Here is a 16,518-nt window from a genome sequence, read left to right as displayed (position 1 = left end):
GTTTTAGAATATAACCTGCATTCCAAATTGAATGATTAATGGTATCGTCCAATACAATTTTGATACTATATATTACGCAACCGTATTACGCAAAATTAAGTACGAGGAATTCTCTTTTCTTAAAATGTAAATGATTTTCTTTGTTCCCTTAGGCTGCAATTGTATTCCTGTAATTGTATCATATATATTCATGCATGAATAAAAATATAATATATAATTATATATTAATATTTAAGCAAATCCGTAGTATGCGCACGCAAGTTGAACAGTTGTCGAAAAAATAACTAGGAGCGTAATTGCTTGAGTAATAAATGGATTTGAAAGAAATAAACGAAATGAGTGAAAATTCTGAAATTAATGATCCGAAAATATATTAGTCCTCATCGCGAATTTTTTTACACAGAAGTAAATTGCGATTAGTGAGATATAATATAGACCTAATCTCAACTTATCAGACTCGATACATAAAGCGATATTAATGTTCCATCGTGTCCTTAATTTCGCAAAGAATCAAACACTGATAATAATAACATAGTTTGTAGTTTTGTAAACTAAAAAGTCCAAATCTATTTGATTAAAATAAGAAAAAAGGCACATCATGTTCTATCTATGAGACATAACAAACTTTCTTTGATTAAGGCTTTTACATCTCTTCGGATAGCTAATATTCTTCACATTCTTAAGACTCTTAATTAATACTTAATAATCCTTAATACTTAAGTAAACGTAACACACAAAGACAACGATAGAAGAAGTCTCTATGTAGAAAGACCCTTTATCTACTTCTCCTGTTCTCATTTCTATTCCCATATCGCATCCGTTCACACGGTAACACGTGACTCGCATACTGCCTTCATATTTCTCTGTGTAGTAGGACAAGCGTAGAAGATTATCCATTTTTACGAATGTTACAAGCCCAATTCAAATACAATTAAATTCAACAAAATCGGTAAATGCTTCGCTTTCGGATGTCCGATTTTAAGCAACCGAAACCTCGCATTGTAATTATTGCGACGGAGACTCCTTATATTCTCCTCTCTGGTAGCTGATCGGTAGATACTCCAGCCGCTCTATCCTCCAGAGTGTGACTCAAGTGATAATACTCATTTGTCACAATATTATGTGTCTCGCGTACGTCCAGAATCTACTCGTACTCCTCCTCTTGGATAATCCAGTTGTTCTCTTTATTCCGGCGGATGAAGCAGTTCTCTCTGTGTATTCTCAAGCGTCCAGGTGAATCCATGTACTCTCTTTATTGAGTTTATCAGGCGACTAGCGATCAATCGTTTTCCACTCTTTAGTCTTTCCACGCTTATCACAATATTATGTATTTCGCGTACGTTCAGACAGTCCGATGATGCTCCTTCCCTGGAAGGCGACTACCGAATAATTCAGCCGCTGTTTCCATTTTAAGGGTCGAGCCAGGTAGTCGTCTCTGTGCATTTTTAGCAAGTTTTAGGCGATCGCTACCCGGTCGTTTTCTCCTCCAAAGAGTGAGCCAAGCGATAACAGCCGTACATTTCTGTAAAGACGTACGAAAGCTAAGTTTTGTATCTCTAACTCTGATGGGTGACTGATGGTAATATCTCGTTCTCTGCCAACAGGAGACATTCTTTACAGCATGGAATGTGGCGTCCGGTGTCGCGACAGCGATAGTTATTTCCAGTTGTTGCTTGTCAACAAGTCGTGTTATTATGCAGGCATCCAAGCGGAACCATGCGAGCTAGAACCGTCTTGAGATTTCTGTCGCGTCTCGTTAAATGGGAGAAAACAACTGTTCCTCTCATCGACGGCCGTTAAACTTGTAATTTACAAACTATCTGAGCAGAGCTGAAGGTTATGCCAGCGACTCGGCTTAGCTGCCTACTCAGCAAAACCGCTTTGCGCGAGATACAGCCGAAGCAAACCTGAGCAAGTTCCGTAGTCTAAAGATTACAGACTCCGATAAATATTAGGAATATATACATCCCGTACACAGCGTTTGTTGCATTTACGAATTCCCTGAGAGGTACGTCTCAGCGGAGAAATACGTTGAAGTAATCCACACCGAACGCATCGAAAAGATTGAAGTTGCACTTGGTAATAAAGAACGAAAAACGGAAAGAGAAAAGGTCAAACAGAGAGAGAGAGAGAGAGAGAGAAAGATCAGCGATAAAGTGGTACTCCTGAGGACGAGTGGAGTGTTTGTGCCAGAGAATGTAAGAAAGTATGGAAAGGAGGAAACTGAACATCTTGTAATAGGTATACCTCGATTTGTTCATTTATCAGAGCATAATTTTACTTACTTCCGCTACAGCGATTTCTATTTCATCTATACTAAAATTTGCCTTTACAAACGGATATGAAACGCGAATATGAAACTGTTTTTCATATTTATGCAAATCTTAGAACATTAGTAGCTAATACACATGTACATTTTTTTAATTATTATATATGTGTGTCTAATGAAATTATTAGATCGATGCATCTTTTTTTCCAGAATTTACATTTAATGAACCAACTATGCCTTGTCGTCAACTGTTATCAATCGCATTTGCAACATACGCGTACCGAATGCTAGCTAGATTTATAATAGAAAGAATATATTGTCACATCAGATATTATGATTCAGAATAATCGTTTAACTTTCTTGTATATGGCAAAAAATTTAGGCAGATAAATTTAGCAAACATAAATTGCAATATATTAAATAGGATAATTCAATGTTGATTCGTAAAATTGAAACCTGTTCACTTGGATTTAAATTCGAATTCCAAATACTAAATATTAACTGCTATACGTATCTCTTCTCTACGAAAACCACTAAAAATAGCCCTTTTTTTTATTCAAATAAAAATGCTGTGTAAATTTGCAACAAAAATTAATCCATTGTTAGAAAAAATTGTAGTACTTTAGAATTTGATTATGCTAACTAGCTTAAAAATTTAAAAGCCAATTTTATGTAGATCGTGGTTTTCCCTTGTGCGATGTGAACAGGATGGATGAGGGTTATTAGTTAGCCGAGGGTGTTAGGTGATAGCTCTTGTCTACCCTATCTCTATTGTAGCATTCCTTACAGGGAGAGCGTTTGGTTTATTCCATCAAGAGGTAGAACTATATTCTAAGAGTAAAAATGAGAAAAAAAGTCTGTAGAAGTATACTTTGTTTAAAAACACCTACAACAAAAATAAGAAATAATAACAAATTTAGTTTTTATTCGAAACAACGTTGTATTAAATATTTATTTTAGTTCCAAAAACTTAATCTATCATATTACGAACTTTCTGCTTGTTCTTTTTTTCATTTCAATGCATGCATTACCAACTTTTACTTGGTAAACTTCCACAAAGAAAAATTTAGTATCGTAATATCAATTGTTAGTTTTACTTATGGAACATATTAGAACTTGCAGTTACTCTATAGTTTAAAAGAAGATAATATACCTTTAATAATATTTTATAGCTCTAACTCTTAATGAATATTGAATATTTGTATAATATTTGATTAAATTATTATTTTATCTCCACAAAATTTCTAAATGTTAAAGAGCATTTGTCTGATGCTGGTATAATTTCAATGACTTGTAATGTAACAGACTTTGATTATATCACTATCGTATATATCTCTCTGAATTTCAAGAAAATGAATGTTTGGTTGAACGCATTGAACTGTAATAATTCTGAATTTTGATAAAATTATGACTTTTCTAACGAAATTTATTTCTAACGAACGTTAGTTTTTAATTTTACACGCTATTATTAAATAAACAATTAATAACACAGTTACTTGCAATATTTTCATTCTCACGATTATCGATTCCTCTCCAACCGACACAAGGCACAACTTACGCGCATTGTGAGTTAATTTGAAACTCAGCCGAAGCGCCATAAGCTTGTTGAAATGTTGTCAGATGAATATTGGTTTCGCTGTTCAGTCGAGGATGTGTAGCCCTAATCAATTGGAACATCTAGGAAGTCAACTAGGATATGTTACATGGGAAGAACCTTTGCTCCTACTAGCCCCTGTTTGACCCTAGACTAATTAACGCAAACACATCGATTCGGGGGCATCGGCCTCCTTTCGTGTAGTCGTAGTCGATTCGAGCTATGGGAAAGGACGTTCAAATAAAATTACGTTTACTCTGAGTATAGAATTACGTCGTATAATATAATCGGTTCTTTCAGGCGACTGCAAATTTATTCGTTTTCGCGCCGTAATTTTAGTCCAATCTCTTCTCCACATTTGTGTTATTTTTCTTGACTCACTATTTTTGATAAATTTCAACACTCCAATTCCCTTAGCTTAGGTCGCGATACAACATCTATTTGTTAACTTCTACTTCTATCGATATACAGTAACAAATTTCGAGGGTTTATTTCGACATATAAAGTGTACGTACTTCTTTTGCTATTACAAATTCCAAACTTTTTTAGCGAACAGCGGAAGATTTTAATTCTGCAGAAGGGAAATAAGCAAGTTGGTATAAACACTGGCCGAAAACATGAACGAACAAATTGCACGTATAACCGGTGGAAATAAAATGAATTGAACTTTCTGTATGCGCGTACGGATGATATTTATTGTACAAAATAGTCGGGAAACCTCATATCGTCGCTTTCTTTTTGTCACTTAAAGTTAATCAAATATTTGCAAGAACACGCCATGAAAGCATTCGCTCGATATTTGCGCAATGAAAACAGTCGGAGCGTTTTTGAAGCGTCCGCAGAGCATTCGAGAATACCTGATTGGATCCACGAAACTGAATCCTCCAACGGATACGCGTTTCCACTTTTATTTTTTAATTTTGCTGGAGTGAGGAGAGAAAGAGCATTCATTCGCCTGATGCAAGCGCACCATTGCAACCAAAATTCACTTACGTGATCATACGTTACCCGTATGTATGTATAACGCAAGCGTGTATAGCAATAATCTCTTTAAAGCCAACTGTTTTATTTTATTCAAACGAACTCGAATCCATTCATCAGCAGCCATCGTATTTCAAATAAAAATGATATCTCGATTAGATAATTAATTACTTAATATTCGTTGTAAGCTCGTGTCACAATTAAAGTAAAAATTAACCGAGACAGACACGGTGAGACAACAAGAATTTTGAATCTAATCACGAGTCAACATTTCCAGTTTTAATACAATTGCCAGGATCGATGTACATGATATAACTATTCGAAGAAAGTCACATTTTCCAGCTGAAATAAAAGCATGATTGCTATTCTATACTGTTGAATCGCTATCGCTAGTAGAGCAGAATTCTGCAATTATTGTGAAAAGTTGCCGCATCTTTCGCATTGTGAGGAGATTGACGTTCCGCAAATTCCTTTTTATACAGACCTATGTGCTAAGTGGAGTTAGAAGTCAGTAATCTTGTTAGTGACAGCTTGAATGCGCAAATCAATGGAATGGTAGATCGTTGGGAAATAGAACCTATCGAGCGCATTCTCCCCTCTGTAGTGAGATCTGGTAATTGCTGTTGTTTTCTGAAGATTATTTCTTGGAATTCGGTATCAAATTAAACGCTATATACTAAATTTAAGCAATTTGCAATTCATTTTAAATTACAGAAGTTCTTTTTTGTATTTTGTGTCAGTGGAATGAGGAACGAAGATAAGTTAATTCTAATGTACAAGCGTCCGTTTCGTAGTTTTAACGTTGAATGCCTTAACAACGTAGGGCATAAAGAAAATAACGAATATACAATATCAATTATTGAGTGCTGTTACAATAGATCTCTATTTGTTGTAACGTTCGTGTTCAGCGAACAGTATTTTATAAAAGAATAAAGCATTATGTGTTTTATATTGTAGCCTTCTAAAGGCGGTTCTACAAAACCATTATGACATTTTGTCATCGCATTCACGTCGTTCTAAATTATTAAATATAATAGAATCAAATATAAATTAAGATAAAAAAATACTTTTCAGTATTACGAGCCTTATTATACGTTGAATCGATTTGCTTAGAAATAACGCGAAAATAATAGAAAGATTCGAGAACTAAGAAACTCATGTGAATTAACAACTCACTAGATGTTAGGTCAATGTTATATCTCACTTAGTACAGTGCCGGTCCGATATTATTTAACGATGTATTCAGATTCAAAATAGCCATTTGGTAATGCTTTGAGCAAAGGATCGTGAAAAAGAAGTATTTGTCGTTTAAAACATATAGAAGAACAAAGAACATGCAGCCTGTGAGAAAATATAGAATGTAGGGGGTAGAATGACGTAATATTTCAATGGCCTGTTAATTAATCACATTATGAAACATAAGAAAGTTTGTCCAAGTTAAACGAGAAGGCCACTGAAGGAGAAATTGAGAGACATTAAACTACTTTACCCTTTTCGTATCGAAAATCTCGCTGCTGGTAGTTGTAAAAAGAGACGGTACCGAGGTCGAGGTAGCCGTCGTTACAGTAACGTACGCCATCATTGTCATCGTCGTCATCGTCGCAGGAAACAGGGCCCAAAGCCAAGATTTGCCCATCCCGCGTACTGCTCATTTGTACTTTAAAACAAGTGCTTATCAATTTATTCTTTGTCGCTGTTCAGAAATAGTTACATATATGATGGAACGAAGGGCAACTGATAAACAGAGAATCAATATTTGTAATCTTGATGCTTAGTAGCAAGACATAACCATACACAACGTTGAACAATGTTAAGATAGACTATAAGTAGACTTTGGAAGCAATTTAGGGCTTTGTAACTATTGAGATACTACAAGTAGATTTCACTAACATAATTTAGTGAATCAAAATTATATATATTTCAATTAAACTAATAATAATTTCTGTATAAATGGCACGTATTCGATGATCGAGAAAATAATCTAGAATTTTTTAATTGAAGAAAACGTATTGATAATAATGTTACTAATTTGAGCTCACAGGTGTAACAATAACTCTGCTTCTTCGACATCGAAATACTCAAAAAGAGCTTCATTGGAAATTCTTTGACTTGTAAACAAGCGTATAAGGGTATTTACTTAAAACAGTAAAAGAGATGTAAATTGGTAAACAAAGAATATTTTCAGTTTACCATTGAACTTAATCATAGCAGACTATGATACAATTTCAGACATATTGATATGGATTATATAAGCAAAAAGGTTTCCCAGTTCATATACTGGATAGAAATACAATTATTTTCTAACATAAGAGAACATATAGAGTTCACTTTGCAGATATCGGTAAAATTTATATTAACGAAATATAAATTTTCCATTACTATAAATCTGTCGATTTTATTTGATTAGGACGACTACATTTATTAAATTCGTTACAGTATGATTAACTCCTAGAATAAAATAGTAAACTTGTTAATTGTGCATACAAAGGAAGATATATAGTAATATAGAGTCGTGCTGATGATTTGGAACTGTAACAAATCTAACGATAAAAATAATATTTTAAGTGATACGTGTTGTACGATTATACATACATACGTAATTTAAGTGCATGTTACAGAAACGAATTTTCAAGTATGTTTATTCTATGTTACAATTTTAAGTATTTACTCGTATGTTTGATTCAGGACTTCTGGCAAATTCTTTGAATGTTAGTAATTTCCAGTTGCTTTATCGTAATTACAGCTCTTCTAATGAATCCAAAATATTTTGAAGCATATTTACATTTCTGTGAGAGAAAGCTTCACGAAGCTTTTTAATTACTTATAGATATTAATAGAAATTAATTATAGATATTAATACAACTCTATATAACTCACCAAGTCAACTCTAATTCTTTTAATTAAAAAAAAATTCAAGTCGTTTGATCCAATTTCAAAGCAGTTACTCTGTTTTAAATCAGTCATAAGATGCCTAATCAGTCATCAGAGTAACTGTAGATTCAAGCTCCTTTTTACGCATAAAAAGCATTTGATACAATTACAAAAAATATAAGTAACTTTCGCCTGACTTTAATATTTATATCTGGCAATTTATTTTTCCTGTCCTTCTTAATTAAACATATTTGTAAATACGTTCTGCATGAATAAACAAACTTTGTGATTAAATGTATTACTCAAAATAATGGTAATAATATAATACAATAGATTAAAATCTGATACTTTGCACGGTGTTTGATCGTAAAACTAAATCGTTCGCTTATTGTTAGCATATTTAAGTATTACGATACAGAAACTAATATCTACCGAATTAAGTAAGAATATGGAAATTTCTGTTTCGTACAAAAACAAACCTTTTTCTTTTGCATTCAAGTGGTACCAAGTTTGAGCCCCGGATCCATGGGGCGTTCATCCACCCCCTCTGATTTCCTCGACATTCTCCTCGATGATTTTCTTAATCTTCTTTGATTACCTGCCACTTTCACCGATTGTTCATCACGAAGAGGTGGTTCTGTTAAACAGAAATTATTCGTTTATGCATTGTAACATTTATTTAACAAACACGATATGGCAATATCTAAGACAAGTCTATACATTGCTTACATTTATTAAAACGTTAGTTAAAATATTACAAAATATATAAATATTACATTTATTAAAATATTACAAATACTACAGAATACATTAATGCTTAAGTAACAGAGTTTAGTAATTTAGCTAATTGGTTACGCTATTTATGATTTGTGACTTTCGCATGGAATCAACCAAATTCGGATTTGCTCAATGAGAGCTCAAAGATATAAAGTTCCACCGTTTATATCGAATTGCCATAAACCAGATTACTTTAGATCGTATGTATACAAAATCACTGACTATTTTACGTATACACACGAGCACGGACGTCATTCAGATTGACAAAAATTTCATATCGATTTAGAAATTTGTTTAAAAATATCAAAAGTACCCTCTTCTGCGAAGTTATTGTGATATAAAAACCACTGAAAATAATTGTCATCCATGTTATCGGATGAAACCAAGTATTCTTTGATGAGATATTTGTTTTACGTTTCGTATGAATGTAATTTGCAATATAAAATGTCTCGAATATATAAATATATATATTTTATTTTGCAGAGGAAAATATTTGTTTAAATTGTCGATGCATATTTTCTCATTTTTACACGAATAATAATACATGTGATAGTCTCGAATTTAGTAGATTTTTAATATTTCCGTGTAATACGCCGTTCAGTGTTTCGGTGGTTTAATAATGTAGCCGAAACAAACAAATTGAAAATATAATTCTTCCCCTAGGGAAGGACATTATTTTTTTGCACGACATACTTTATGTTGTGGCAGAAGAGTTTTCCCTTTTGAAACACGGTTGTAATATCAACACCGTGCTCGCGGTGAAAATTATTTCAGTGTCGTGCTTCGTGCTAGAAGAGGCGCTAATTTAAATAAAGTAGTCCATGATGGGGTTCCTCGAGGGACTTCCTACAATTCGCCCAATGATATGATTGCGCGCTGTTATAAATTTCTTTTTCTACTTCTAGCCCCTGCATTTACGAAATAAGTTACCTTTTATTATACATCTATAATGGATCTCCAAATTATTTGACGGCTGTTTGTTCAAACAATTTGATGATTAAATTTGGTGTTAAAATTATATAGTTATATAAATATTATACAACTATTCATATATAAATTGAAGAATGAATTGTTTTCTGTGACAAAAGTAATTATTTACTTGTTAACAGTATATACGATGAAATATTTACTGCTAAAAATATGGAGAACAAATAACCCATTTTGCTCGCGAGAACACTTTTTAATAAAGGAATATGCACGTGCATTTAAATATACTAATTATTATACAAAATTATTATTTTAGAAATTCACAAAATTGTAATGTATAATTCTTATTCATAATAGTCAATTTTATTAAAAATATTCGACACCATCGAATATCTAATGCTTTGGAAAATTTGAATATTTTATATTCAGTATCTTCATATCATACGCGTATTGTGATGCATACTCGGGTATCTCGGACGAATTGACATTTTCGCGAACTCAGTACGCCGATAGATATATTTTTTCGAACACTTTGGCTGGCTGAAATGTGAACACGATCGTAAAAGTCGAAATGATATTTCCCAGTCACGCCACTCTCAACGGCATTTGACATCATCGTAAACTCTCACACAATTTAGCGTAAACACCCGTCGATTTTCTTGAGAACAGCGGACATAAGCGCAACAATTTTCCGTATACTCGGAAGTATCGTATTATCAGGAGGCTGACCTGCGAGATATAATTGACTAATCCTACCTTTCACCAAAGAGACGCGATCCTCCAAGCTAATCTTGGAGGGAAGTTTTTGAAGGGTGTGAGACCTTCAGAATCAGAAACGGAAGATTAGAACATTTCACAGTTTGTTTGTGTTTTAGACTTTCGTACCACTTCGGATAATTTTAGAATTTTATAGCCTTTGGATCGTTTTACAAGTTTGTTCGCTTTAGAACGTACCAAAACTTATATTTTACGAATTTCGAACTTTCAATCGTTTAAACTTTTACTTCCAATTCTAAACTTTACTTTGCTGTATGTTAGTTTTCGCGATAGACGAACTTTTGATTTATAAATGACTATAAATTTATTTGAAGCTGATATAATACATTTTGAAAGAAAATAACGTATTCTCCGATGAATCGAAGTATAATATTTCTGGATAAGTTATGGTGGATGAAACATCCGAAGACTAAAGTATATACGTTTATACAAATTTATAAAAATCTATATACATAACTGTTTAGTGAAGTAGATAGAATAGCGAAGTAAAGCTAATTTTGAGTGTTCTAGTTATTATTTGTAAGACAGAATTGTGTGTAGATTCTAGTTTCCTAAAAACAAATTTATTTGCTGATTCGTAAGTTATTGTACTATAACCGTTCTTAGATCTAACAATAGTTGTGTACATATTCATTAATTCAAATTATATCTGCTATTATTCTGAAAATGTTTAAACGAATATTACGTTCTTCTTTAAAATTCATAATTTAATATGGAATCATAATTTCTTAATGATTAGCGCACTTAAAATTTGAATTCAGTTGATTTGTTTATTAATCAAACTTATTTTCGAGAAATAATTTCATATTCAGTGTATTTCATTTTAGAGGAGACTGAAACCTGATTTATTTGCCCAAATTTGTAGCTTATTTGACGTGCCTCGCAGAATAACTTGAGAAATTATTACTCGCACGCCTGTTTTCTTTGTATAAAATAATAAATCATTTGCTGATATATAAACTTCTACTGTAATTACAAGAGATAAGATACACGTGGGAGATTTCCAGCATATTCTCATGAGAGCTTAAATTATTCAAAATATTTAGCGTTCTCTTCCTGTAAATCATACAGCAGGTTAAATATTTTACACTATAAGGCACATATGATACGATTGAAATAACACATTTACGTTAAATATCATTTATTTAGCTACATATCATCACAGTACTATATCATAGTACTATATGGCTATATTAATACAATAATATATGTATATATGTGCAGTTAGGTATATTTATATTTGTATCTCTATATAAAAATATCTTCTTTTATATATCGAGGTTTATCGTTATAATTCTGTTCCTTCCCTATTCATTTAATTGTAAGTATAGTCTTCCCACCCTTATAGTTGATTGCACGTAATTGAAAATGTTTTTTGCCTCTTGTCTGCTCTCGAGATGTAATGCCTGGAGGAAACCGTTTTTTCTTTATCACGTTATTTGAGAATCAAATCCAAATATACAACTATAATTCCTACAGCTGTTGGAGCTGTTGTAAAGAAAACTTTTCAATTGAATTTTTATAAGATTGTAAGCGATTAGTTCGAGAAAACATCGATGTAAAATCTGTAACTTACAATGTTTTCTTCTCGATTCCACATTTTTCAACATTTTTAAAATAAGGATTCAACATTGTAAATTGCATTAATCATTTTATTCGTAATAATGATTTGGATATAGATTTTTCTTCCACGCGACGATAAAAACTCAAATATCTTGTGTTACAGATATATATATATTGGATTATATAATAATTCTTGATTTATAAACGCTAACATAATCGGATACGCAACAATTTCTCAAAAGCGAAGTCAACAAAGATGTATGTTTATATGAATCAATTAGGCGATGTTTAATGTAATTAGCAATTATAGATTTCAAGTAAAATATTTTATTATCAAACCTAATTGAATTAGTTGCTTAATCGCAAATTAAATTAGCAATTATAGCTATTAAAATCTTTTTCGTCGTAAAATTGAGATTTGAATCTAACTTGGAATCTAGTATCGATTAATTTTAGTTTTTGATAGTATTCGCTTAACATGATACGCATTTTTATAAAACTATTTACATCGAGTCGAATTAAACTTCAATCAAGAATTAACAATTCACTACTGGCCATTAATATCTTTAATCAATAATCTGTGATGAATTTCCGAGCGTTTGTTTGATCTTTTTGCCTGATTAACTTCTTATAATAGCAAGAAGAAAGTTAGTTTCTTTATACGTCGCAGAATTTTTCATTCACTTCATTGAAATAACCAAATTCTGCCATGTTCTGGTTGTTAGCCGAAGTTTTGTTTTTAAATTTATATTTTACTTAGTATATTGCACACACACCTATGTGAATTTATAGCCACGTGCGTATTGATATGTATCAGATTATTGAGAGGGATACACAGAATATGTTGAAGGCTGAGTAAATCCTCACGTTTCACTTGTCAAAGACGAGTGGATAACTTGGTGGAAAATGAAATTATGATACAGCTTTTGTCGTGAAATATGGTGAAATTAAAACTAAGTTTAGGTATGCTTCAAATTAAACTACACTGTTTGACGAATGTACAAGTTATGCTTTTGGAAGAGAAACGCTTTTTGTTAGGTTGAAAAGTTTTAGTAAAAGCTCATACTTTCCAAGCTTTTCTGTGATATTTCATATATTTTCCAATTTGAACATTTTCTACCGACAGTAGATTTTTATTTATACATTATTATATATTTATTTCATTTTATTGTATATTCCTCGTTACAGGTAGCATCAGGAAACAAGAAAATGATCGTATATATGTATGTGTAATACATGTGTTTACTGAATGTACGAGCTAAGAATGAATTAGCAATTCATTGAACGGTTAAATCATAGTTTCTTGGTACTGAAAAGAACGGAAATCGAGTGGAAGGAGCAAAGTCTGGATAACGTTAAATCGATAATCGTAGTGAAGTAATAAAGAGAAATCAGGAACTTAAATTAATTTTAACGAAATATACTTTCGATACAGTTTAATGCAATAGATAATAATTTAATGATAGTTTAAACTACTGAAACGATAAAATGTTTGTCGTAGGTGTAACGTTATTTCAAAGTAACAAAAATACGTATAAAGCAACTTTGTGTATTTATTACAAAACCTACAATATTATCGAAAATAGACTTGCTTTGTAATTTAATTTGTACAGTTACGTTATCGTTAAGTATTTATTCGATATTTTTACAACGGTGATAATTATATGCTCGTTTTATGTATACTTTAGTTATCACTTTAAAACAATTAGAAAATAATTATATTATCTCTCATATTATCGTCGCACTGCAAAATTTCTAATACTTCAACGGTTAAAGAAACTATACACTTTCGAGTTAATTTCGAAGAAAGTGATGATACTTACTAGATAGTCTTTGAAATATAAATTTATACAATTAATTAAAAACTTTAGTCATATAATTAAATGTCATTATTTCATAAAATAGAAATCTTATTTTTCGACAATATCACATTAGATCTCAAGTTTGACAATTCGCTTCTGTATTTTTGCTCTTTCAATTTTATTCATAGAAAAAGGAGAGAAATAATAGTACTATAAATTGATGTTTTATCTCGAGAACTATAACAATGGATAAGAGTAATAGATTCGACGAACAGATTAAAACATTCCTCGTTACGTTCTTTTTCCCATCGGCACGTTTCATTCAAGTTTTAATAAGTTTTTGTCTAGGTGGTTAGAACTGGCTTTTCCAACAAAAGAATTAAGAGAGCTACATGTCGATTCCAACGCTCAGTCACTGTATCGGAAATATCGTTTGTTGGCTGTACACGGCTTTGAAGAGAACACTGATTCTCTCAGTCTTTCCATTTGAACAATGACGCTTTTCGATGTCGTTTGGCACAAACAGATAGTAACTTACAGACGACAATTTTTCCTATGAAGCGTGTAAATTTTTCAAATAAGTGCAAAGTTAAAATTCCGCAAATGTTTTAGAAAATAACGCTTTCAAACCGATACGATTCCACGTAAATCTTGTCACAGTTACAATCAGTTGCAAAAGTCTACATACTTTCTTATATTTTCCTCATTACAACTCTCATGAAATTTCAAGATATTTCGAACTGTATCTCGTAAAAGTTTTCTATGGTAAATGCTTACCTCCATGAATCACTATACATAATAATTTAAATTGCTGGGTTATCATGACCTGCGTGAATAACACTATCTACGTTGAATTTGTGTTCGAAATTCTAATTACTAATTAAAAAACTTTTTCATTGTTTCTCGTAATCATTGTGCATTTAGACCATTTCAATTGACATGATTCCAAAGTGTACTAATATAAAAGACTGTCAAGGTTCTTGCGATAAAGGTCTACTTGATGAACATTCCTCGACGTGAGACCTCGAACTAGTTTCGTTGCCCTCGGGAATCCTGTTCAGGGCCAAACATATTACGAAGTCGCGTTAAACGTCTTGTTTTTTATCGCATTTTTAAATCTAACGAAGGTACGATTATTGAAAATTCATTTGTTTTTATCTAAAGAAGAAAATCTTTATTTATATGGATAATAAAATACTCCAAAAATTAGGGGACAAAGAAAACTATACAATTATTAAAATTATAAGTGTTTGTGCATTGTGAATTAATTTTTCGCACAGAGTACCTTTACTGGAGGCAATAAATTTTCATTGATAAGAAAAAATGGAAAGTAGTAAGAAAGTTTATGAGGGAAAATATTTTGATAAATCATATTTCTTAAGATCATAACTTTTTAAATTACACAATCATCATTGTCGTTATTGTATGTATAAATTTAGTGTTTCTCTTGTGAAAAATAGAGAAATATAGAACAGAGAAGAAAATATTAAATATAAACTATAAAATGTTTCTATTTGTATCTCACCATATAGAATATTCATATCAAACAAATATATCATATCAATGAATCGTTGAAAGTGTGTCAGTAAATGGTTTATTTTAGAGTTATTTTAAATCGTAGCTGTTATTGATTCACTCTAAATACGAGGGGTTACCAATGAACAAAAATTTACCACTTAATTTCGGGTATGATCCTCAATAGAAAATGTCATAGTTCTAAAATATCAGTAGTTAAGAAGAATGATTAATAACTATTCCAGCCAATTTCCCTAAATTTTAACGTGTTTTGATGATTTAATTGAATCTCTATTTCGGATAATACTAACTATACAGATATTTATATAACTATGTCATTCAACAGATTTCAGGCTTTCTAAGATGATCATGTCTGAAGCAGAGAATTTTTAAAAAGCTTGAATATTAATCTTTCCTTATGTTTACTTTTCTAAACATTTATTTTTAAGATGCATTGAGGTTACACTCGGAATTTCTTCATAGCGAATTAATTTATCTTCTACGACGCTTTCGTTGAATTCCAACAAAACATATCTTTAGATGGCCAATAGAAGGATGACTACAAGCTGAGCGAGAGCCAGGTCGACTCTGCAATCAACTCGGATCAAACTGAGCTGTCCGCCGAGATTTCTGGCCAGTAAAACTAAGATGTAAGAACCTTCAAAGGATATCAAGACCCTTTCGTAAACTTATCTCAATCATCAAGTGTACGTAAGCGATCGTACCGGCGGCTAAATAGCTCGTGGGTTAATTGAGTTGCGAACGATGGCCCTAGGGTGTTCAACTTCCTCTCGTTGTAATTGCAATCGTCGCTTTTGCACAGCGAGCTCTGTAGGATTGACCCTTAGTACTCGTGGCTGCATGAAAATTGTATGGAGAATCTTGAAAAAATTGTGAGTTTGTACATTACGAATGTAGAAACTCATCTGCGACTAACCTAAGGAGATACAGGATAGAAATATTCGCTCCCTTCCATCCTGAAATGGAACTTTCAGCCTATTGAGTCTATACCAATAGAGTCTAAAAGAACGTCACCTTCTAAAAAGGAGCAGACAACACAAAGTAGCGAGGAGGAAGGCTCACAGAGACACAGATGCATTGCTTGAGACATATTTGGTATTCCACCGACATCTGCCATAGCATAGAAAAATCATAAGAGTGCATATTTCCAAGTATTTGCTCCTTGAAGAAGTGGGACGAGAGAAGGATGCCAGGAAGCCAAAGAGACTTCGCCGTCAAACTATACGCACCCTACGAATGTTGCTAAAATACCATCCAATAATAGAATAGTATAGAATAATATATAATGGTATAGAACAGTATAGAATAACAGAATCGAGCCAACGCGATCCCAGATCCACTAGCTGAGAACTGTGACACTTGGAAATAAGAGGATCGGAACTATGCCGGGGTCTTGCCCCAAAACCGACTGATACCGGAAT

The 16,518-nt window shown here is 32.3% G+C and overlaps 1 protein-coding gene across 5 annotated transcripts in view; it reads right to left on the bottom strand.

Annotated features, from left to right (window-relative positions):
- The window catches only part of LOC126928711 (probable G-protein coupled receptor CG31760), a 70,267-nt gene that overhangs the window by 26,534 nt on the left and 27,215 nt on the right, over window positions 1–16,518 (bottom strand). For all 5 annotated transcript variants that reach the window (XM_050744400.1, XM_050744402.1, XM_050744401.1 and 2 more), the window contains exons 2-3: window positions 8,195–8,352; window positions 6,334–6,501 (exon numbers count right to left, since the gene is read on the bottom strand). In XM_050744400.1, the coding sequence (XP_050600357.1) occupies window positions 6,334–6,480 (147 nt within the window). In that variant the 5' untranslated portion in view covers window positions 6,481–6,501; window positions 8,195–8,352. The remainder of the gene's footprint in view (window positions 1–6,333; window positions 6,502–8,194; window positions 8,353–16,518) is intronic.

This window comes from Bombus affinis, chromosome 2 (genome assembly GCF_024516045.1).
Source record: "Bombus affinis isolate iyBomAffi1 chromosome 2, iyBomAffi1.2, whole genome shotgun sequence".
Taxonomy (NCBI): Eukaryota; Metazoa; Arthropoda; class Insecta; order Hymenoptera; family Apidae; genus Bombus; species Bombus affinis.
Note: the sequence above shows the minus strand (reverse complement) of the source record. Positions and strands in the feature narration are given on the sequence as shown.